Source organism: Tachypleus tridentatus, chromosome 12, assembly GCF_004210375.1.
Source record: "Tachypleus tridentatus isolate NWPU-2018 chromosome 12, ASM421037v1, whole genome shotgun sequence".
NCBI classification, from domain to species: Eukaryota; Metazoa; Arthropoda; class Merostomata; order Xiphosura; family Limulidae; genus Tachypleus; species Tachypleus tridentatus.
In genome coordinates this window covers 10649525-10675927 of record NC_134836.1, presented here as the reverse complement: position 1 = coordinate 10675927, position 26403 = coordinate 10649525, and the positions used below count along the sequence as shown (strand labels likewise).

The 26403-nt window shown below is 34.6% G+C and overlaps 1 protein-coding gene across 3 annotated transcripts in view; it reads right to left on the bottom strand.

The window, feature by feature from the left end:
* LOC143235379 (low-density lipoprotein receptor-related protein 1-like) overlaps positions 1 to 26403 on the bottom strand; it is a 96504-nt gene that overhangs the window by 14956 nt on the left and 55145 nt on the right. For all 3 annotated transcript variants that reach the window (XM_076473482.1, XM_076473481.1, XM_076473483.1), the window contains 6 exons: positions 25890 to 25979; positions 19872 to 20156; positions 7435 to 7573; positions 5567 to 5839; positions 3470 to 3588; positions 3206 to 3328 (listed from right to left, as the gene is read on the bottom strand). In XM_076473482.1, coding sequence (XP_076329597.1) covers positions 3206 to 3328; positions 3470 to 3588; positions 5567 to 5839; positions 7435 to 7573; positions 19872 to 20156; positions 25890 to 25979 — 1029 coding nt within the window. The remainder of the gene's footprint in view (positions 1 to 3205; positions 3329 to 3469; positions 3589 to 5566; positions 5840 to 7434; positions 7574 to 19871; positions 20157 to 25889; positions 25980 to 26403) is intronic.

Genomic DNA, 26403 nt, shown 5'->3' with positions numbered 1-26403 from the left:
CAAAAATTTATAAAACAGTGAATAGAACAGAAGTCATTCAAATTAAAATTTGTCATTAGATCAAAAGAGTGAGTAATAATGTAAAATTTCTTCTGACAGTGCATCACAAAGAACTCAAAATAATTTCCAAAAGTTAACATTTTTCTACACTGAGGACAGTAATCATCAAGAAAAGCTACTACTGAGAGGAAGTAGGGTATCATGTTAGCTATTAGTAGCACTCATATCATTCATGACTTTTAACAAGTAAAGATGTTCTTTGGTTACGTTTGTAACAAGAGAAAAACTTATTTATCAACTTGTTGCCTCAATCTGGTAATCAGAAATCTCTTACACTTAGACCCTTCTCACAAACAGTCAGTTTGGTTCATTCTAACTTCAAAAAACAGAAAAAATACAATTAAAATACTATAAAAAAGTTAATATATTTCTTGTGTTATACCTAATTTTGTCAGTTTTAAAGCAGCCACTAATAGTTTTTACAAACCTAAAGTACATTAAAATAATATTATAAATTAAGTAAAAGTGCAAAAAAATAGCTTTCAAATTTAAAAGATGAAGCTAATGATCTTGAATAAATTTAATAAATTTGAAAATAATCTTTAGAATCTTGAACAGCAAGCTCCAAAACCAACACAACTGTCCAGTAATTGTGAATCATTTTGACATTATCAGAGCTCTAGTAGGGGTCATTGCTTCATCCTAGAGTAACAACCACAACTCTGAACATAAACTGTTAATATTAATAATGAAGAAGATATAAAATAAGGATAACAAACACCCCAAAATGTGGGTAGATCGAGTTGTCTGATACCAGTAAAAAGTAATTTCATTTGCAGAAGTAAAGAATCCAGTATACTTTTATACCAGCAAAAGTAGGAAAATTAAGTTTAACAGTACTAATGGTGGAAACATTTGATCCTAAATTTAATATTTATTCCTTTTTCAAAATGATTAAGTATCATATTTTGAACAGAAGTTATGCTTTAAACCTATCATTATGTAACTGATTGTGCATAAAATTTAGTGAAATTCAAAAAATACTTGTGAAATTGATCTAGAGATATTTGTACATACACGTATTAATGATTAGTATATATAACACCTGTGTGTCCCAGTGGATTTTACTATGTACATATTCACTATCAGGATAATAAGAGCTGTATTTTTTAAATTCAGATCCTTGGGAGACATGATTTCACTAAAATGTTGTTGTTGTCCGTAAATGAAAAAGTCACGTGCAAAAAGTGTTGAAGGAAATTGAATCAGATTAAAAAGACAATCAAAAAAGTCAAATTTAATGCAGTGGTCAATGGAAATCAATCACAACTGAATAGCCAAGAAACATGCAAATGGAAGCAATGACAGTGTTTCTGTGAATCCTTGTACACAAAATAGTCCAAAAGCAAAAATAATTCAATCAGAAAAATGGTTTATCCAGAAATAGGATTAAGAGGAGATCACTCATGCTGAATGCAGTGTGACTGATTTAGACTTTGCTACAGAAAATACTACCCCAAAAGCACAGCTTGATGTGTCTGAGACCAACATCAATTCCACTGTGATATCAATCACAACCAGAGATCAAGCCGTTTCCAATGTTTTGCATGCGCAGAATGACATTGTAAGTGATTGTGACACCTGACACTGATTTTAGCTCTGATGATTATGACAAATGTTACAAAGCCCTCTTGACTGCAGTACAGGAATCAACAAACAATTCCACCCTCAACCAGTCTTTAACCCTTCCTCATATACAACAAAGAAACCAATACAAAAGACATATGTTCCAACGACGTTTATGAAAATACTTACTTCCATAGAAGTCCATTTCTGGTTCTATACAACATGTCTATGGAGTAGTTTCAACATGTGGAATTGCCTCTCTCTCTCTCTGTGTGTATGTGTGTGCACACACCCGCGTGCACAAATACTTTCCCTGCAGTAAATTTACGAGGGATAGCTCAATATATATGTTCAAAAATGAGGAAAACAGTCACAAGCTCAAAAAGCATTTGTGAAGCATTAATCACCAGAAGGCAGTTGTGAAGTGAATGAGTTTGAGCATCAATTCAAAATGCCAGACTTCTACATTGCATCAGTTTGATGTGGCTTATCATCAGTAGGTCCTCCATAATCACAAGTAAAAGCAAAGGTAAATATAATGCATCAGCCAAAATATCTGCCATATACAATACCGACAAGGCCTTTCACCCAATACCAGGGCTCGGCTAACCAGATCAATGGGATATAATAAATATAGCAGGTATTTTGGAGTTATATACATAAAACCAATTTCAATTAACGTCTGTTGTAGTGTGAAAGGAACAGTCATTTTTATAATTTTACTTAAGTCTTTCACAAACCAGATTTTTAGAATAAAAATTTATAAAACATCATTATTTTTAAAAATTTTAACACTGATTATTTATTTTACTTTTTATTATTATTTAAACTAACTTTACTGTAATTTGTTATTGTAAGATTAAAATTGAAATATTTAAAAATTATCTGCTTAATCTTTTTGGTATTAATTTTCAAAAATTTTAAACTTAATGACATTAAGTTTTTTTCTTTTTCTATAAAAATCTAAATCACATTTGCTAATATTTTCAATGATCTAACAAATCTAAAAGATATTTTCCTACTTTATGATAAACTAAGTACAAGATGAAAACTTTAATATACTGGAAAATTTCCTAAACTTGAAATTTTACTTGAATACATGTCTAATCAAACCAAATATTTCAGTCAGATTCAAGCTATCAGGCCAAACCATTCTTTGCTAAATGTCAAGCTAAAAGGCCAAAGAGAGAAGTTATTATTATTTTACTGCAATTTCTAGGTCAATTTCCATCTAACTGGTTGGGTGTGAGGCTATTATTACTTTAGTGCAGCTTCTTGACTAACGTCCAGAAGAGAGGGTATTATTATTTCACTGCAGTTTTTTGGTAAGTGGTTAAACTTCATCTTGCAAAAAAAAACAAACAGTAAAACACAATACATTAATCATGAAGAGACAAGAAGGTGAAAGAGAAATAAAAAAAATTAATAATAAATGTGGGATCTACATCTATTTATTTACCTGAAGTAGAAATCATAAGATCTCCCATAAAATCCTAGCTTTCTGTACAAATAGTGATTACATTTATTACCTTATTGAATAAAAATACAGTCTAAACACATTTCTCTAATTGATTTATACCTTCACAAGATTTCCCATCAGGCCCTAGTTTACTGTACACACATGCGCAACGATGATGGTCATCACCTTCATAGAAACACAAATGCTGACAACCTCCATTTCTGTAACTGCAGATATTAGATCCTAAAAAAAATTTTTAACTTTCAGGTATTTCACATGACAAAATATGTTATTCAAAACAAGAAAATTATCAGACTTAGTCAGCTATGTTCACAAAATCACAGTAAGAATTATTAAAAAACATATGGATGTTGAAACACATACCATTCTGTTGTTCTCTGTCAAACACATGTAGTAGTTTTATATCGGTATTATTAAATACCTCTACTTCATCACCCAAACCATTTTTGAATGACTTGAATATTCTTTCTTCATCTTTATGCCTAAAAGATAATAAATTTAAAGGATTATTGTTATTTTAAAAACTAAATTATACTTAAAGATTAATTTAAAGAGCATCACCATTAAAAATAAAAATATTTTGAAGTCCATAATTGACAGAGATTTTCAAACTAAAAAAAACAGTGAAAGATTGTTAGAATATACAAATATCTTTATTAGAAAATACAAACTTATTACAACAGTCAGTAAAGAAAGGTTATTTCTACAAATGTATACTATTGTTCATTTCTGTAACTAAAAATAGTGAGTATACATAATAAATGTAATTTTGAGCTTAAATTCAGTAACTGTTTTCTACCACATCACATTAATATTAATTCATTTGCAAGTTTTGTGTCTTTTGTAATTAAATACCAAAGTAAGAATCAGTTTTTTGATGTCTAATATGTTTAATACTTTATTTGTTATTAATCTGAACATTTTATTATCTCTCGTAACTTTTATGGAAGATATGAGAGTAAGGCTTAAAAAATGAAAATGAAAATTAAGTAAATTTCTTAGGCTTCTGTCTGAAAAAAAAGAGTGATTTTATGGATTAAAAAGATTAAATTAATTGATTTTCTATTTCATTTTTTTAAGTTTCAGAACTATTTTACAAGAAAATATAAAATAATATTTGCATATATTTGGTGAACTATAAATACTTTAAAATGTAACGACCTTGAAACAAAGAAATGATGTATAGGTTTGTTTAAAACCTTCAAATCTTATCTAACTTGGATAAAAGGGACAAGTTTTTTTTCAAAACTGTAAAAACTGGTAACTGAACAGTAGCACAGATATGTCCGTGATATAGGGAATTCTGATTTTTGCTATCGTGCAACTCTAGATAATTATCATACTAATCAATTCAAGAGCACAGGACTTGATCTCTTATGAGAAGCACAACTAGTAACTGAAACCATATTCTCAAGCATGACTGAGAACATTTTCTTTCCTCAGTCGGATGTTTGGGGTGTTATTGGCAAGAGTTTTTTGCAACAAAAAACCACCTCAAGTTGCACTGTGTGTCTGTCCTAATGAATTGCTAGAAAAGGTCATGTGAGCCATTTATTTAGCCACCTTGCTCTAGAGACATAATGCTGTTCAGTTCCAGCTATGGTAACACAGTAATTTTAGTGCTGTAATCTCTCATCTAGCTTTACATGATAGGCTTAAAGATCACATGAAAAGAAACAATATGTACAATACACTCTAATTCACTTATTTATATGTTTGACTAAAGACAAAAAATTCCTGTAGAATGGAGATGGTATGGAAATGTATGTTTTACCAAGGGCATGCATATATGTCATTTACTGCTTTTAGCTGTCTTTCCACTCCATAAAAATTCTTATATTTTAAAATGTTTAGAACCAATTTCTAGACACTCACTTGTAGAAAGGGCATTGTTTCTTAATGTTCTCCCAACCTCTAACAATCATTACATATTTAGTATCCAATGATATGAGTAGCTTTGGCTTGTTTCTTTGTAATTTCTTCACACAACTACTTTATAACATTAATAAGTATACAAACATTGACAACTGGAGCAAAAAATAAATAAAAGAATGATCTACAATTCATTCCTCTTCAAGAAACATATTATATCATCTTGTTTACCTTTCTTTTTCCACATCTTAACACTCACATATAGCTTTATTAGTGATTATCTCTCTAAAAAAAAACTAATTAAACATGTATTTTAAGTTTATTGCCCCTAGTAAGACAGCAGTAATTTTGCAGATTTACAATGTTAAGGTCTAGAGTTTGAATCCATCCCTGCAAAGTACACAGCTGATAGCCAAGGTAATTCTGCTCTAAAACACACAATCTGTTACCATATCACACAACTAAAAAAGAAAGATTTACTTCTTGAAATGTTTTAGTTGTAGGGTTATCACTTTATAATGCAATTCATGAATCTATGTGTTTATTTGACATCACAATATTGTCCTTAATACTTAGATGACTACTAACCTGCTAGTCCAAAACAAGTAGATGGAGGATACAGCTACTGATAAAGGAAAATATTTGCCAGACTCCAGGACAACTTCTTGCTTTAACCCTTCAAGGTTAGAACGAATTATTGCTCGAATTACAGGATCACACCAATAAAAAACATTCTCTACGACATCTACAGCAATATTACTGATCTTGTAGTTTTTTGAGATAATAGTAATTCTTTGCTTCCCCGACAAAAGAGATCTTTCAATTTTTGATCCATCATAAACATCCGTCCAAAATAAGTATCTGGATGAAAAAACAAGAAATTTATTGCTGAGTATACACACAATCACATATATAAATTTACAAATATATCTTTTGCTTGAACAATAAAATGATAAATTGAAAAGAAAATACAGAAGCGATTAATGAGAGATTTTAACAGTTTTTTATACAAACAATCATATTAAAATGTATTAAAGTAGATGTTACTGACTTGTATAATTGTTTCTTTCTATTACTACATTTCTTCAAGTTCTGATAATGAAATAATACACAGGAAAAATTAATTACAATTAGTCTGGCTGCAGTTGGCTGAATTTAAAAAAATGGTTTTGCGTTTCTTTAGCACATATGCATGCAAGTATATTTATATCTGATGATGATGAGATATTTGTATCTTTAAATAAGTTCAGAATGTACTTTTTATACCTTTTATCTTCAGTAGTTAAACTCTTTATATTATGCTTACTTCAAGAAGTTGGCAGAGCCTGAAAGTCTTGTTACAACTATACCAAACAAAGCACTTTCAATAAGGTAAAATGGTTACTACTGAATGGACAAAAAGAGAAATAAATTTCTGGCAGTGGTATGTAAAGAAGTTCTGTTTAATAGTCCAGTAAGTTATTTGTAATTTTAATATTTATAGCATAAATGGTCTCTAACTACTATGTTTGTAAAAGGCTTTGGTATGATTTCATAAAAGTTAGTATTTAAGTATAAATTAAAGTCTCCAATAACCTACACAATCTGACACCATGAAACAATCAACATTCATTAAGATGATGCAAAACTGTAAAAAAGTTATTAAAATATCTAAGGTGCAAAAACAAACAGACAATAAAACATTAATTAATGTATACAACTAAGTCTCTTAAGAGTAAAATATAATTTATCAAAGAGGAGCTGTCAGCTACACTACTTTACCTATTTACATTCTGTGAACTGAATCTGGTCTGTGTTCCAAATCAGTTTAAATATCACCTACATAACATTTTTACTATAACACTACAATACAGAATATGGGTTTTGTATCACTTCATTTAATATAAACAGACCCAAAAATACTTGGAATACGATATACTGAAAAACAGAATATAGATTGTGTTCCACTTCATTCAATATACAATTGATCTATATAACACTTGTAATATGAGTTATCAATAATATGTACTTTTACTTCTAAAAATAACTAAAAAGAAAAACATACTGAATAAACTATTTTTTTTACAAAAGAAACAAATTCTAGACAAAATATAGAATTTATTCATCACTATATCATTACTTATTTATAAAAATTTTAGTATCACTGACAATGGGTTGAATACTGTATTCAAAATGGAATGCACACTGCATGAAATAACATTAAAATAAAAATATGGATGACTCGTGGGAAGCAGCTGAAATAATTTAAGAACAATTAAATAGGGTTATTAAAAGCTGATAGGCAAATATTTTAAATGTATCTTTACCAGAATTCAAACAGAAAATAATATTAAGACACATAAAAGTGGCCACACTTGGAAGAACTTCAGTTACTAGTACAATTTCAAGTAGTAGTGAAAACATACATCAAAGTAACTTTCATATAAAGACTAAATACAACCATATGAAAAACTTACCCTTTTAAAGGGTGAACACAAATGGATAAAAGATTTTCAAGGTCTTCATTTATAACTGTATATGGAGAAACATCTGAATGTGAACACAAGACTTCAAGGACAGCTCCAGTTGGATTTTTTCTACCATAATACAGATTTCCTATATAAATAAACAACATATACATTTTATACACAGTTTCCACCTGTTTACATCTAGAATACTTATAATGTAACAGCTACATCTACAAATACATTACTTGTTTATACCTATAATACTCACAATGTGACAGTTACCTTCATAATTAATTTACCTGTTTATACCTATAATACTGATAATGTGACAGTTACCTCTATTAATTTACCTGTTTATACCTATAATACTTATAATGTAACAGATACATCTACAAATACATTACTTGTTTATACCTATGATACTTATAATGTGACAGTCACCTTCATAATTAATTTACCTGTTTATACCTATAATACTTACAATGTGACAGTTACCTTCATAATTAATTTACTTGTTTATACCTATAATACTTATAATGTGACAGTTACCTTCATAATTAATTTATCTGTTTATACCTATAATACTTATAATGTGACAGTTACCTTCATAATTAATTTACCTGTTTATACCTATAATACTTACAATGTGACAGTTACCTTCATAATTAATTTACCTGTTTATACCTATAATACTTATAATGTGACAGTTACCTTCAAAATTAATTTATCTGTTTATACCTATAATACTTATATTGTGACAGTTACCTTCATAATTAATTTAATTATTCATCACCTATTTATTTATTCCCTTCATTTATCAAGCCTCATAAGGAGGTGATTATATAATGAACACCAGAATTCAAAATGATAAAACACTTAAAACTAATTAAATTTTATTATATTAAATTATCTAATTTCACTGTTTTTTGTTATATCTAAAACTATTAGGATGGAAGATAAAATAAAACAAATATAATTTTGTTATTGGAAATCATTATATTACTATGGTGTAACTTACATGTTATAATGCCTTCTTTTTAACTTATATTCAATTTCTTTCTTAATTATAGATAGTTAATGTTTGATGAGTTTAATTCATAGGTTAAAAGAGATCTTAAGAGATTCAGCAGTTTATACTGATAACCATTTCTTATTTGATGCTACTGTTCATTTACAATAAATTAACCATTGTTCTAACTGAAAAAGAGTGGTATCAGGATAAACACATCATGAGATGAGTTGTTATTAGAACAAGAATGGTATCAGAACTTATTACTTAAAATATAATTGGATGATTATTATTACATGGCTTAGCAAGAATGATGTCTATAGTTATCATTCCTTACAATAGAATAGTATGAATATTCTTATCAGGCCATATAATAACAATCATCATCCTATTTTATTGTAAGTAATAATAAGTTCTGATACCATTCTTGTTAAACCACATAATAATAATAACCATCCTATTCTATTCTAAGTAATGATAAGTTCTGATACCATTCTTGTTGGTTGGTTGATTTAGTGTTGTATGGAACAAAGCAGCTAGGCTATCTGCACCAAACATCCAGTAAAAAATTAAAAGTAAATTTAGTAAAATTCATAAAAAGAAATTAAGGTAAAACAAAACAAAGTTTAAAAAAAATATAAATAGCATAAAACCAATATTTACATCTAGACAACAATGTCAAGAGAAAGACTGCAGTAATCAAGTTGTAAAGGACATTCTGTAGCGTAACTGTAATAATCATAACTCGCCAGGAAAACTAACAGGTAAATATAAAAACCACTATTAGTCACCTGAAGTTGGCCTTTCCAGTCCTCGTTTTGAGGTATTTAATGTTAATGTCAGTTTCTAATTTCAAATTGAACTAGAAAAACTGTGATTTTTAAAAGTAAGCCACATTAAAAAGGTGTAATGTATAAACTAAATAAAACTTAAATAGCATTAAAAAGATTAATGGCCTTTAAAAAACTAAACATTTCCAAGGTGGGCAGTGTCACCATCAACAATAACACTGTCTAATGTTATGGACAAATCTTGGGACAGAACATGCTTAAAATGGAAATGGTACCGTCGTCGTGAATTGTAACAATGACAAGAAAGTAAAATGTGGCTTATTGTGATGTGAGTGTTACACAAACTACACACTGGTGCATCAGTTCAAAAAACTGTGACCAATGCACAGTCCAATTAGACCAACTTCCTCTTTCCAATCCTTACGAAAGCGAGACAGCCAAATTCCAATATAGGGTTTTATTTGGAAAAGCTTGTTTTCGCATTGCTCACTCCAAGTCGACTGCCAGCTGGCATGGAGCCTAGCCTAGAATACAGGACCGTAGTCCATGTATGGGACAGGCACAATGGTGATAGTGCCAGAGCAGACAGACTTAGTTGCAGTGTCAGTGAGAGTGTTCCAGAGTCCAGAGAATACCAACATGGCCCGGTATCCAGAAAAACTGGATAGATGTTAAAGAGAAATGGGCCAGTTGGTTTTGAATATTGGTGAGAACAGGGTGTGAACCAATATGAAGCAATTCCACAGCCAGTAGGGAACTAAGCAAGTCAGCATAAATCCTGCAGTTTGAGTACTGCTTAGCTTCTATGTGATCCAGGGCAAGAGAAATGGCATACAGTTCAGCAGTGAACACGAAAGCTGCAGAGGGTATTCTGCGCACAAACACCGAACCACAACAAACCATGGCAGAGCCCACACAGTCACCTGATTTTGAACCATCTGTATAAACAGGAATGGCAGGACGGTTCAACAGATGTTTAGGAAATAGCAGACAGTATTTCCAATCAGGAGTGTTTACTTTTCTCAGATGACTTAAAGACAGGTCACAATTGGGGACTGTATGAAGCCATGGTGGGATGGGCTGACCAGTGGATACAGCAATGTTATCTAAGGACAGACCCAATTCATCCAACTGTGCCCGGATACGAAGGCCAAAAGGAGCAATGGCAGACCATCTGGTCTGAAAAAGCATGGCCCATTGAGGAAGGAGAACACAACTCCAGATGAGATACTTTGATAAGGAACGAAATTTTGAAGCAGAAAGCAAAGACAGTTGCAAATGGTGGAGGTGCAAAGAAGGTTCATGTGACTATGTATTAGCTCTGAACTGTGAAATTGCAGAAAGCCCCAGTGCAGAGCCAAAGTCCTTGATGATGAATAGGGTCTAGCATCTTTAAGGCCAATAATCTGGCACAGCCATAGACTAGTGAACCATAGTCAAGTTTCGATCGAATAAGAACACGATATATCTTTAGCATAGAATGTCGATCTGCTCCCCAAGTGGTGGAAGAGAAAACACAGAGGATGTTCAGTGCTCTTGTACATTTGATCTTTAGCTGCTTGATGTGTGGTATAAAGGTCAGCTTATGGTCAAAGATAAGCCCCAAGAACTTAGTCTCAGAGACCATAGGCAGCACAACTTCACTGATACAGAGTACAGGATCAAGGTGAATACCTCATTGGCAGCAAAAGTGCATGCAAACAGTTTAAGAGAGAGAGAAGTTAAAACCATTTGCTGTGGTCCACTTCAGTAAACAACTGAGAGCAGACTGAAGCTGCCACTCAATATACCTCATGTTCGACGACTGACATCAGATGTGAAAGTCGTCGACATAGAGCCCGTTTGCAACAGTGAGAGGGTATTGTTCAGTGATGGCATTAATTTTTATACTAAAAAGTGTGACACTCAGAACACAGCCCTGAGGGACTCCAAGTTCCTGTGGAAAAGAACGGGAAAGTGTCGAACACCCACACAAACTCGGAATCTCCTGTCCATTAAAAATTTTTAAACGAAAATGGGCAAATGGCCACGTAACCCATATATATTGAAGTCTTACAAAATGTCATACCTCCATGTTGTATCATAAGCATTCTCAATGCCAAAGAATATTGATACAAGATGCTGTCGTTTCAGAAAGGCTTCTCTGATTTCAAGTCGAATCAGGTGGTCCATGGTGGGACACTGTCATTGGAACCCACACTGGGTGGGCAAGAGGAGGTTGTTTGATTCGAGGAATCAAACAAGACAAGCATTAACCATCCTCTAAGGTCTTACAGAGACAGCTCGTCAAAGAAAGTGAATAGTAGTTTGAAGGAACCTTGAGATCTTTCCCAAGCTTGGAGAAAGGTAGGACAATAGCCTGATACCAGGCATCAGGAAAAACACTCTCCTGCCAGATCTGGTTAAAAACAATCAAAAGGATAGCAAGAGAAGCAGGAGATAGATGATGCATATGTCATAGTGTTTGGAGGAATGTATGTAAGGAACAGAGATATGTGTTGAAGTTGATTCTTCAACTTTTTTAATCATGGAGAACAAAATACTTTTCATTTGTTTGGAAAACGATTCTTTAGGAGGCACAGAGATATCTGTCTGCACTCCCACATTAGTTGTGGAATGAAGTGCAGCAGCATACGTCCAAGATGAGGTGCTGGACAGCAATTTTGGAGCCTCAGGATAGGTAACTTATGAAACATTTCCAAATGCTGCACCTCTTTTTTTCCAACCATTTAGGGCAAGAATGAAAGTAGGATGGGTGAGAGCCATTGCAACTGATGCAATGAGGGTCTGTTTCACACTCGTAGGCATCATGGTTCTTGCCACTGCAATGAGCACACGTCAAGGAACCACGACATGATGTCTTTGAGTGACCAAACCATTGACACTGGAAATATCGGTTGATTGATTGATTTAGTGTTTTATGGCACAAAGCAGCTAGACTATCTGTGCCAAACGTCCAGTAAAAAGGTAAAAATAAATTACATGCAGCAAAATACATGAAAGGAAATGAAGGTAAAACAAAACATCATTGAAAAACAGAAAAAGTATAAAATCAATGTTGACACCTGGTCTACAAAGTTAAGAGAGAAAGCAGAGTAAGAGAAGTTGTAAAGGACTTTCTCTAGCAAAATAGTAATGATCATAACCCGCCAGGAAGACAAACATAAGTACAAGAACCACTGTCAGTCACCTGAAGTTGGCCTTTCCAGTCCTGGTTCCAGGTTATGGTGTCATAACAGCCATTATCAAAAGGTAAAATAAAAAAAGTGTTAAAAGACACATAGCAAAATCGTAATAATAATTAGCCAAATGCCCTGCGAAAAGGTAAAAGGAAAGTAAATGCAGTAATATTCGTAAAAAGAAACAAAGGTATAAACAAAACAGCAATTAAAACATAAAATGATGTAAAACCAATGTTGACATCCATTCTACAAAGTTGTAAAGGACTTCCTGCAGCAGAATGGTAATGATCATAACCTGCCAGGACGACTAACAGGTAAGTACAAGAACCACCGTCAGACACCTGAAGTTGGTCTTTCCAGTCCTGGTTCCAGGTTATATGTCATTATGGCCGGTACTAAAAGGTAGAGTAATAAAAGTGTTAAATGACATGCAGCAAAAGTGCAATAACAGCTCGCCAGGACGACTAACGGGTAGTTCAAACAGCAGCATCAGTCACCTAAAATTGGCCTTTCCAGTCCTGGTGTCAAGTGATTTTATGTTCTGGCCATTTTACAATGTCAAAATGAACTAGATAGATTAAGACTGAAAAGGGAACCCCAATAAAAAAGGTGTAATGAATAAATATCAAACACTAAAATGAGGTTAAAAAGATTAATGGCCATTAAAAAACTAAAAACTTGATCCAGGTGGACAGTGTCACCATCAAAAATAACACTGTCGAATGTTACAGACAAAACCTGGGACAGAACATGTTTAAAATAGTGCTGTTGTTGAGAGTCGTAACAATGGAAGGAAAGTAAAATGTGGCTTACAGTGATTTAAGTGTTACACAAACTACACACTGGTGCATCAGTTCCAGATAAAAGAAAACGATGAGTTAAAAAACTATGACCAATGCGTAGTCTAGTTAAAACAACTTCCTCCTTCTGAACCTTACAGAAGCTAGACGGCCAAAGCCCAATATAGGGTTTTATTTGAAAAAGCTTGTTGTTACGTTGCTCACTCCAAGCGGGCTGCCAGCTGGCATGGAGCTGAGCCTTGAATACAGGACCATAGTCCATGTACGGAATAGGCACAGTAGTGTTAGTGCCATAGCAGAAAGATTTAGCTGCCATGTCTGCAAGAGCATTCCCGCGAATACCAACGTGGCCTAGTATCCAGAAAAACTGGATAGAAGTAGATGTTAATGAGAAATGGGCCAGTCGGTTTTGAATATCAGCAAGAACAGGGTGTGAGACAACGTGAAGTGATTCCAAGGCCAGCAGAAAACTAAGGGAGTCAGTATAAATAGTGCAGTCGGAGTACTGCTCAGCTTCAATATGATCCAGGGCAAGAGATATGGCGTACAGTTTAGCAGTGAACACAGAATCTGTAGAGGGGATTCTGCGCGAAACTACAGCAAACCATGGCAGAGCCCACAGAGTCACCTGATTTTAAACCATCCGTATAAATTGGAATAGAAAGATTGTTCGAAAGATGTTCAGTAAATAAAAGATGGTATTTCCAATCGGGAGTATCTGCTTTTTTCAGATAACTTAAAGAAGGGTCACATTTGGGGGCTGTAATAAGCCATGGAGGGATGGGCTGACTAGTGGATTCTGCAATGTTTTCCAAGGACAGACCCAATTCATCCAATTGTGCCTGGATGTGAAGGCCAAAAGGAGCAATGGTAGATCATCTGTTTTGAAAAAGTAAGGCCCACTGAGGAAAGAAAATACATTCCCAAATGGGATACTTTGGTAAGGAGCAAAGTTTCGAAGAATACAGTAAAGATAGTTGCAAACGGCGAAGGTGCAGAGGAGATTTGTGAGATTCCACATATAAGCTCTGAACTGGGAAGGTGTGGAAAGCCCCAGTGCAGAGTTGAAGTCCTTGATGATGAATGGGGTCCAGCATCTTTAAGGCCGAGGGTCAGGCAGAGCCATAGACCATTGATCCATACTCGAGTTTTGAACGAATAAGAGCACGATATATCTTTAACACAGAACATCGATCTGCTCCCCAACTGGCAGTAGAGAGGACATAGAGGATGTTCAGTGCTCTTGTGCATTTGACCCGTAGCTGCTTTAAGTGTGGTATAAAGGTCAGCTTACGATCAAAGATAAGCCCCAAGAACTTGGTCTCAGGAACCACTGGCAGCAAAACTTCACCAATACGGAGTTCAGGATCAGGGTGGATACCCCGTTAGCAGCAAAAGTGCATACAAACGGTTTTAGAGAGAGAAAAATTAGAGCCGTTCGGCGTAGTTTACTTCAGTACACGATTGAGGGCAGTTTGTAGTTGCCGCTAAATATATCTCATGTTTGATGACTGACACAAGATGTGAAAGTCGTCAACATAGAGCCCACTTGCAACAGTGAGAGGGAGTTGCTCAGTGATGGCATTTATCTTTATACTGAAAAGTGTGACACTCAAAACACAGCCCTGAGGGACCCCAAGTGTCCTGTACAAAAGAACAGGAAAGTGCCAAATCCACACGAACTTGGAATCTCCTGTCCATTAAAAATTTTTTAATAAATATAGGTAAATGGCCACGTAACCCATCTATATGGAGGTCTCGCAAAATGCCACACCTCCATGTTGTGTCATAAGCCTTATCAACGTCAAAGAATATTGAAACAAGATGTTGGCATTTGAGGAAGGCTTCTCTGATTGATGTTTCACGTCGGAATTAGGTGGTCTGTGGTGGAGTGCTGTCATCGGAACCCACACTTGATGGGCGAGAGGAGGTTGTTTGATTCGAGGAACCAAACAAGACGAGCATTAACCATCCTCTCCGAGGTCTTACAGAGACAGCTCATCAAAGCAATTGGACAGTATTGTGAAGGAATCTAGGGATCTTTCCCAGGTTTAGAGAAAGGTAAGATAATAGCTTGGTGCCAGGCATTAGGAACAACATTCTCCTGCCAGATCTGGTTAAAAACAATTAGAAGAATATGAAGAGAAGCAGGGGAGAGATAGCGCAGCATGTCATAGTGTACATCATCAGGTCCAACAGATGGAATGCCAGACCAATGAAGGGCCAATTTCAGTTCCACCAGTGTAAAGAAACAATTATAGTAAAAAAGACAGTCAGTTTGAAAGGAAAGAGGTGAAAGCTCTGCCCGAGTCTTGATGGCAAAGAAGGTGGAGGAACAAGCAGAAGTGCTAGATACCCAGCAAAAGCTTTCACCTAGAGTATTGGCAATGCTCCAGACATCAGCTACCTCTTGGCCACCAGAGAGTAAGATGGAGAGGGGGACAGAATTGTAGTGCCCACTGACCTTTCGAATCTTGTCCCATATGACCTTGGAACTGGTGGTAGAAGATATGCTAGTCGTAAACTTAATGCAAAATTCCTTCTGGCTTTGACGTCTTACCCACCTAGCATGTGCACGGGGCCCGTTGGAAAGTGATTCTGTTCAAAAGTGTGGGATATCTACGAAAAGTATCCCAGGCCAATTTTTGAGCCTTCCATGCCAAGTGGCAAGCAGGATACCACCACGAACGAGGATATTATGGAAAATTTGTCGAGGTTTTAGGAATACGCTGAGCAGCTGCTTGTATAATACAGTCAGTTACTGCTGCCACACAGTCGTCTATTGATGGCTGATTCACAATGGCAGGATCAAATTCTGCAAGAGCAGTGAAAGTGGACCAGTCTGCCTGATCCAGCTTCCACTGGGGCACGCAGGTAGGGTGGCATCGACCACGGCCAGTCTCTTTCAAAAGTATAGGAAAATGATCACTGTCTAGTGGATTATTGTCAAGCCTCCATGAAAAATGGCAAAATAATGAAGGGAAGTAAACCGACAGATCAATAGCGGTAAAGAGCTGATTAGGTGCGTGAAAATAAGTGGAAGAACCAGTATTGAAAAGAGAAAGATTGAGATCAGAGAGCATACACTCTACAGAGCGACCCCTCCTATCAATAACAGCACTTCCCCAGAGGAGATGATGTCTACTGAAGTCCCCCAGGATTAGAAATGGAGACAGCAACCGTTCAACGAGAGCATCAAGGTCTGATTGATCATACGTCTCTCCAGGAGACAGGTACAGAGAACAAACAGAGATGGTGTGACCCAAGGATGGCTACGGCTTCCAAGGGTGTGTTGAGTAACAAAAACAGGGTGGGCACATGCTGAACAACCAATAGTGCCACCCCTCCATGTACTCGTCCATCACACAGCCTGTCATTTTGGTACAGAGAAAACTGCCAAATGGTGACTGTATCAGCAGGTTTTAGAAATGTTTCTTGTAAGGAAAGACATACAGAATGGTAGGAAGCAGTCAGTGTTTGGATATCATCCAGATCAGAATGTAAACTTCGACAGTTCCATTGTATCAATGTGGCCATTTTTAATGACGGGTAGGCGAAGTGGCTGGAGAACCCTTCTGTTTACGACCACGTCCTTTTTCCCTTACTGTCCTTATTCGGAGGAGGTCTGTTGACCTCCATGGATCCTGCCCTGGGTCGATGGGGCAGGTCTTTGTTGTTGGAAGGGGATTCCAGTGACTGAGGACGTGAATGAATGATTGTTTTGCATTGTGGGGTTGGAGAAAACGATGTATCAGAGGAAATGCCTGTATTTGAAACCGAAGGATGTGGATCTTGAGATTTGTTGGACTGTATGGGAGGAACTTAGATGGGTGTAGAAGTCAATTCATCAACCTTTTTAACCATGGAGGTCAAAAGGCTTTTCATTTGTTTTGAAAACGATTCTCTTGGAGGTACAGAAAGATCTGTCTGCACTCCCACTGTAGTTGTGGAATGAAGTGCAGCATCATATGTCCGAAATGGAGTGGAGGACAGCAATTTCCGAGCTTCAGGATAACTAATGTTATGGGTCGTTTTCAAACACTGCACCTCTTTTTCCACCAACCATTTTGGGCAAGAACAAAAGTAGGAAGGGTGGGAACCATTGCAGTTGACACAATGTGGGTCCGTGTGACACTCATAGGCATCGTGGTACTTGCCACCACAACGAGCACGTGTCAGGAAACCATGACAAGACGTCTTTGAGTAGCCAAACTTCTGACATTGGAAACATCGAAAAGGGTTTGGAATCTAAGGCCATACCTTGCAAATTAGGAACCTGCCTTGATGGTGGCAGGTGCACATGGTGATGTAAATGTCAAAACGAGGATATCTGTCGGCAGTGTAACTCCGTCTTTGCGAGTGGAGATGCGCCTCACTGCAGAAACTCCTTGAGTGAAGAGACAGGCGAGAATCTCTGACTCGAGGACGTTCTTCAAGGGCCTCTCAACAATAACTCCTCATAATGAATTCAAGGTAGCATGAGGGATAACCTCAATAAGTACATCCCCAATTGCCTTTGAATTCAAGAGGAGTTCACTGTGTTGGGATGTGGATGTTTCAACCAATATATCTCCAGATCGAAGCTTCTTTACTGACTTTGGAGAGCAAGCAAGTGCCTCTTGTACCTTCTGAATAAAAAAGGGGGACATTTGCCCTATAGGTTTTTCTGAAAGAGAGTGCAATGTAAGAAAATGGGGTACAGGTGTTACAGATGTTGAAGATTGCTGCTCAGTCTTCAAGACGTGGTCGTTTACCTATTGATTGTTTTTTCACCATTTTATTTAAATTTTTATTGGAGGATCCATAGGAAAAAAGGAAAATTTTGGTACCAACTGACCCCACCCATCATGGAGCCCTAAGAGGGGATGCACTACAATGTCATGCAAGGACATTGCAGCAACGCCAGGGTTTCGTGAGCACTATACCCAAACACCAGCATCAGACCCAATGACCACAACACCCGTACTCGGTTAACTCTAGCCCAAGTGGACTAACCAATTGACCCAAGGCATGGCAAACACGTGGGTGGATGTTTAGATCCCAGAGGAGGTAAACTGAAAGAACAGAACCTTCCCTGGGAGGTCCCCTCACCATGTACAGGAATCCACACCAAGGGGTTGGAAACATCGGAGAGAGGGTTTGGAATGTATGGCCGTACTCTGCAATTGAGATAACCTGCCTTGATGGTGGAAGGCAAATGTGGTGATGTAAATGTGAGAATAAGGACATTGATATGCACCATAATTCCATCTTTACAAGTGGATATACACCTCACTGCAGAAACTCCTTGGGTGGAGAAACCAGCAAGAATCTTTGACTGGAGGATGTTCTTCAAATCCTTCTCAACAATAACTCCTCATGATGAATTCAAAATAGCATGAGGTGTAACCTCAATAGGTATATCCTCAATTGCCTTTGAATGCAAGAGGAGTTCACTGTGTTGAGATGTGGATGCTTCCATCAATATGCCACCAGATCAAAGCTTCTTTACTGACTTTGGAGAGCCAGCATGTCCCTCTAGTCCCTTCTGAATGAAAAATGGAGACATTTGCCCTAAAGGTTCGTTTGAAAGTAAGTGCAATATAAGAAAATGAAATACAACAGGTGGTACAGATGGTGGGAATAGCTGCTCAGAATCTTCAAGACGTGGTCGTTTACCTATAGACTTTCTTTTCACTATTTTATTAAGATTTTAATTAGAGTATCCATAATAAAGAGAGGGAAATTTCGGTGCCCATTGACCCCATCCACCATGGAGCCTTACGAGGGGACACACTACAATGTCAAACAAGGACACTGCAACAATGCCAGGGTTTCGTGAGCACTATAATAAAACACCAGCATCAGATATAATGTCCACAATACCTGTTGAGAACATCCAACACTGATACTTGGTTTACCCTACCCCGAGTGGACCAACTGACTGACCCAAGGGGGGCCACCCAAAGATTGCCCATCTACAGGAATTCAAGGTCAAAGTGGTGTGTTGAGGTTGGACCCCTCAACCACCAGTATCCTCTCCTCTCCTTCATGGGTTGCCATATACGGAAACACGTGGGTGGATGTTAAGATCCCAGAGGAGGTAAACTGAAAGAACAGAACCTTACCTGGGAGGTCCCCTCACCATGTACAGGAATCCACACTGAGGGGACCATTCTTGTTAAGCCAGATAATAATAATCATCCTATTCTATTGTAAACAACAATAATTCCTAATATGAAAGCCAGGTGATTGTTTTCCTATTCTGTTACTGATAATGACATTTTTATGATTAAAGATTGTAGTCCCACATTAGTTTACCTGTGTTATTTGTCACTGATATCGTAGCATTTTTCCTCAATGTTTTTGTTTTTTTATTTTAAGAGTAAGAATACTGCTACTTAGTAAAACAATAAGTGACACTTACCAAATACACATAAATTATTTTGAAATTACTAAGATTATTGAAAATAATAATATTGTTAATAATAACTTCATTTTATTTAACTACTGGCCTGTCTAATAACTCTATAATACCTCTCACAGTTAATAATTTGACTGTTGACCAACAATACCACCCACAGAAAAGAGAACTTAACTTGAACAGTTTAGTAATCATGTAATATCTCACTCTATGGTTACTCAGACTTGAAAGTGTATTATTATTATGACATGAGTATCTTACCTGATATCCAATCTATCCCTAATGATGTGATATTTCCCTTTACCGTAGCCACCCTTCTCCTATTTGAACCATCAAGATGAACTGAAAATAATCCACCAGCTGTGTTATTGGACCAGTAAATGGTGTTAGTGTGCCACCATATATCCACCTTAGTATCCTCCTGAGGCGTGAACAAATATACAGGGAACACTGTTGATGGAGATGATAGTTCCGAGAGGTTGTTATCGTTCAATGGCACACCTCGGAGAGATCCTTGTTCATCAAGGATCAAGAAACTCTTCACTCCTGTTGTGTGTATTAAGAAATCATAATAACTCACAAAACAAAATAACCTGAGCTATAAATTCTACCCCTAGAGTGAAAATCTATCTTCTAAAAGGATTTAATTTACTGTTTTGTGATTTTTTTTTTATTCTTTATGGTCTTATGTTATCAGTGAATATGAATGGAAAAATAACAATTTCATAAATATTCTAATTAAAGGTTACGGTAATTCTGTTAGCTAAGATTCCAAACCTACACCATTACAAAACTATCTAAAAACAAAACTTGTGTCAACAAAAAGTGGGATATACTGAACAAATGAAAAATATACACAGTAGTAGTTACTATATACTATAAAGGGATATCCATGTTGCAGTAATAAGAATTTTTACTGCAAACCTGGTGATATTAAAAACACTACATGTGTAGAACTGACATCCGAATGGTAACTGTAGAAAATGTTATTATGGGATATCTTAATTTCAGGGGTATTGATTAAAAAGTGTTGATTCTGACAGTGAAGACGATTAGGTTTTCAAAATGAATTCAGAATACTTTTATACATTAACTGGTGGTGTAAGCTACAAGAAAGAAAGTTCTATTAAATTTAATATTAGCATCTAGTGTGAATATGACAGACATAGTTGTGGTTGGTAAGCATGTAAGTACACATGATCATTGCACTATTTGTTTTGGGATTTTACTACATGTGGAATTGAAGAAAACCCAATTTTCATGGAATGAGATATAACTTGGCTTCTGCAATTTACAGAAGTATTGGGAGGGGATCATGAACAGATGTAAGAAGCATTCAGGGAAAAATGAATACAGAAAATATATATTCCCTGCAGAAAAAAAAAGGAGCAATATAGCAGTTTAAGTCAGTATGGTTTAAACAGAGATTTAAGACATCATATTAAGGACAAATATAATAAATTCAAGAAATTTAAACTTAGTGCAAATAATAATGACTTGGAAGACTAAAAAAAATCAAGAGAGCTGGTTAAAGGAAAGTTAAAAGGGCAAAAACTGTACAGAGAATTTTTCAAGTTTAGGATGGGTTTGCAAAATGTTAGGATGAAGAGTAGACCTCTTAAAAATGATTGGGGATCTTTCCAGTTTCTACAAAGGAAGATAAAAGTATCATGCTTCAACCACAGCACTTAATGTATGGGAAAATATTGATGTAAAGGATATCATTTTAAGTTGTGAAATTGTAGGAGAAAAGTTAGGAAACCAAAAAAAACTGATAAATCCCTGGTCCAGATAACTTTTACTGTAGAGTTTTAAAGGAACTTAAAGATTTTGTTTGTGAACCACTAGCTAATATTTTTTAATGGGTCATTGAGCAGTGGAAAAGTATTTGAAGTTTGTAAGTGTGTTAATGTTAGTCCATTATTTAAAGGAAATAATAAACACTGTCCAGAGAACTATAAGCCAGTTAGTCTTAAGTAAGTAGTTGGAAAGGTTTCAGACATCATGATTTAAATATTGCAGTCACTTAAAGCAGTTTGATATGGTGTCAAAAAACCAGCATGGTTTCACTACGGGAAAGTCTTATTTAACAAACCTTCTGATGTTCTTTGAGGATGTTACTGTAATAGTTGATGAAGGAATTACTGTGAATTTTGTTTACCATGAGTTTTCAAAAAGTATTTGATAAGGTGCCTCACAAAAGACTTGTTATAAAAATTAAATCTGTGGGTGTGGGGGAAATTTGCTATTACATTGGACAGAAAAATGGCTGGAGAGTAGAATGCAGAGATTAGTACAAAATGAGTTAGATCTGACTGAATCACAGTTACAAGTGGTGTGCCTCAGGGTTCTGTTTTGGGTCCTTTGTTATTTCCAATTTATATTGATGATACTGACCCTGAAATGCTTAAGGAAATTTTGTAGTTCACATGTAACATTAAGATTTATGTGATAATTAATTGTATAAAAGATGCTGCAGACTTAGAAATTTAGTGCATTTGATGCACTGGGCCAATATATGGCAGGTGATGTTTGACTATCAAAAATGCAAGGTGATGCATGTAGGTTTCCACAATTCAAATTGTTGTTACTATTTAAATGGGGATATACTAATGAAGAAAACGATCTTGATGTTATGATAAAAAAAATTACTTAAGTCATCTAAATAGTGTATTGTAGCTAGCAATAAAACTAATATGATTTTGAGTAGCATCTACAGAAATATTGGATACAAGACCAGAAATATCATTGTTTCATTGTATACACCACTTAAGGCCTCATTTGGAGTACTATGTACAGTTTTGGCCTCCTTTCCTCAAGAAGGGCATTAAATTGTTAGAGAAGGCTCAGAGAAGATCCACTAAAATGATACCTGGGATAGTGAGGTTATTCTATGAGAAGAGACTAAATTTTCTAAGCTTGTTTACTCTGGAGAGAAAAAGGGTTAGAGAAGATTTGACTGAGGTGTTTAAGGTTATTTAAGGTATAGATAACACAGATCCATTAAACTGTATTGTGTATAGTTGTGAAAACAACAGAACAAAGTGTAATAAATTTTGGCAGCACTGGAGTCACCTGCAGTTTAGACATATGTGTTACTTTTCAAACAGGATGGTTGGCTTTTGGAATATGCTGCACTGTAAGATGGTGGATGCAAAACATTCAACTGAGTTAAAGAAGAGACTGGATGAATATATGAGTAGTAAGAGGTGTTTAAAATTGGGAGATGAAAGGGACATCTTCTATGGGCTAAGAAGCTCGTTTTTGCCCCTTTAAAACTTTATAAACATACAATTAGCATACTATTTATATTTCATACATTTAAGTTTTGCATTCTGAAGAGCATAATGTACTATATAAAATATTTTTTATTCAAGTACAAAAAGAAAAAAAAAAAAAAAAAAGAAATATGTAATAATAGATGTCCTTATTTCAAAAATGTATAAATATTAGATGGGTCACATTTGTAACAAATGTACAATCTATCTACAAATGTTTTATTTAACAATTTTAATCAGATACATAAAATTATTTTAGTTAATATTATTTATGATGTATCAACTCTGTAGGTATATGGGCTTGGACAAGTTCATAATCAGGGATTACTAATTCCAGTTTTCATACTATAAGTTTTACAACTCTTTTGTACCAAAAAAAAATTTTAAGGAAATAATTTTATTACAGATTGTCCATGAATATATCATCCTTTTTACTAGTCCAAGTATAAAGTGATTTTCATGTCAAGATTAAAAATACTTTTCTTTATCTTAAATGACATTTAAATTACAAAATCTCTAAAACCTCCTAAACACATTTCAAGTGTTTGTTTTCATTAACACTTTATTACTCATCTGTTACTTTCTTCACCCTAACTCTATACAATGTTGACCAATTTGACCAACCTCATAACCACAAAAATAAATCAGAATAAATCTAAATTAATTTTTCTTTCTAAACTAACTTCAAATTGTAATTAAAAGCTATGTTTATTTGTCCTATGCAGATTTAAACTCAAAACAGCATATATTTATGTTATTATTTTATTTCCCTTTGAACTGTGTCTAACTTATATTCATGCCATATAAGTTGCAAATCTCTTGACAAATATGTAGCTCACATTATGCTGTTGAATTACATAATACATGATCTATTTGTGAGAGCACTGTGTCAATTTCTTTTATTATTATTCTTTATTCTGTGTAAACTAATCACAAAAGTGTTTCAATTTAGTTATTTTTATAACAATAAAGAATACACATAAAAACAAAAAAATAAAATGCTTGCTCGGGTCTTATTTTTTGAGTTTTAACTGTAAATGACACTTAACCTTTTTTTTTTTATAAGAATAGTAGTAATGTTTGTTTTTTTTAAATTTTGCACAAAGCTACACGAGGGCTATCTGCACTAGCTATCCCTACTTTAGCAGTGTAAGACTAGAGGAAAGGCAGCTACTCATCACCACCCACTCCCAACTCTTTTACCAATGAATAGTGGGATGGACCACAACATTATAACACCCTCATGGCTAAAAGGGCAAGCATGTTTGGTGTGACAGGAATTCCAACCTATGACCCTCAAATTTCAAGTTAAGTGTCTTAACCACCTGGCCATGCTGGGCCCAGTAGTAATGGTACTAAATGATTTTCATCTAATTAAATAATACACCAAATAATACAGAATAGTAACATTCAAAAACCAGAAAACATTCTCTAACATTCATAACTTTTTTTTGCTTTTTAACAATTCCACAAGAACTGCTAAAAAGTCAGCTAAGTTCATTATTGTGTTTCCCATGGGAATAAAGCTTGAACTGAAAGGGAAATAGGCACTTTTCTGTACAGAAAAGAATATAATATATATATAATAATTTCATAGATTAAAACCTTGTCTTTTTATTGGTTATAAATAATATACTGTTCAAAGTCAAAGACAACTACAGACAATTTATGAGAGAGAAATGCAACAGGTGGGCATGACAAGATCAGCCTGAATTTACTATTTAATTACTCTGTAAACAAATACAATTTAAGGCTATGGACATTATGTTTTGCTTAAGTAATAATAACATTGTAATAACTAACACATAATAAATTTTGTACTTTTGGAAAGGTGGTGAATAAATTAGAGAAGAGAGACCCTAGATAGAAAATGTCATAATATTCCGACCATGGCAAATTTAGGATTTTTTTTTTTTTTTAATATCGCCTTTTAAAAATAAAAACGTATGAATTATAAACTATTAAAATATGAGTCAACAGGTACATCTTTATGCAATATTTATTCACATACAGTGATAATTAATTATTTTAATTAAATTTTGACTTAAACCTCACAACATGCACAGAAAAAGATGCCCATGGCAAAAGGGGTAAAAACAGTCTGAAATCTTTTACAGCATATAATAACTGGATGATTATATGTTTGAAATATCAGAGTTTAAATTTAACTTTGGTTGGAATAACCTTAACAGTGTTATGGAAGAAAAAGATCTTGGTACCTGTTGATCAGTCTCTTAAAATAGCAGGACACACAGAATATCAGATTTTATCTCTAGAAATACTAAATGCAAGTCTAAAGAAGTACTAATTTTATTATTTCAGTTACTGGTTATGCCAGATTTGAAATACTGTTTTCAATCATAGTCTCCATACTTTAGGAAAGGCACTGAATTATTGGAAAAAGTTCAGAAGAACTACTGATGATACCTGGAAAAGAAAAGCTGCCATATAATGATAGATTAAGATCTCTAAACTTTTTTTTTTCAAGAGGAAAACAAGAATTAGTGGTAATCTGATAGAGGAGTTTAAGTTTAACAGAACTGACAGTCTTCATACATTTTCTTTCATACTTAATGTTAAGACACTTGTTTACTTCCATTTCTTGTTCAATGTACAGTCTACTGGTTCAGTCGTTATAACATGTTCTTTATATATTTCAATGTCAGCCTGTACAACTGAGTATTTCTTACTCTGACTGCTGGCTTCAGAAGGTAAGTACTTACAGATTTTAAAACTAAGAAAACAAAACTTTGTGAGCTTTGATACTTTAATGTATATTTTTAAGCATTAAAATACTTTGTTTCTGTAACATACAACCAGTTATATTGCGATAACAAGTAAGAAACAGAGGTCCTATATCTATGGTTGAGGAAATTCTGAGTTTTAAATATACTGTTTACTTCACTCAAACGAGAAACATCCATAATCATAAATAGTAACCAAACTTTACACGTTCCTTTCACGTTTAGGGAAAACAAAATAATTAACAGTCAAATCTTACCTATTATGGGTATTTCATTGCACTGTATCTTTGTCTTAGATATTGGGATACACAGTCCACTGCAATTTGATTCTTGGCAAACATTTTTTTCTACACACAATGAGAAAGACTAATTCAGTAAATTGTGATAATTATCTGATATGCAAAACCATGAAAATATACTGAAAACTTACTAATATATTACCTGCTTTGTATACTTTATTAGATGTGCCAACTCACATTAACCCACTGTTAGACTCTTTAAAACAAGTTTTGTCATGTAAATGATAGTAAGATGAAATTAATTGTTACTCTAAAGATATGGTCTCTTGTAATATTTATATGGTGGTTTTATTTTATACAATCTCAACACAGTTATATAATATAGCCACTGGCAAAATTAAATGAAAGTTGCACAACAAATGGTGTCTTTGTTTTGTAAATACAACTTAAGAAGTTAAGAATCACAAACAAAACTGAATTACAATTCCTTATTAACAAAACAATATAAGCATCACTGTACAATGAGATACTC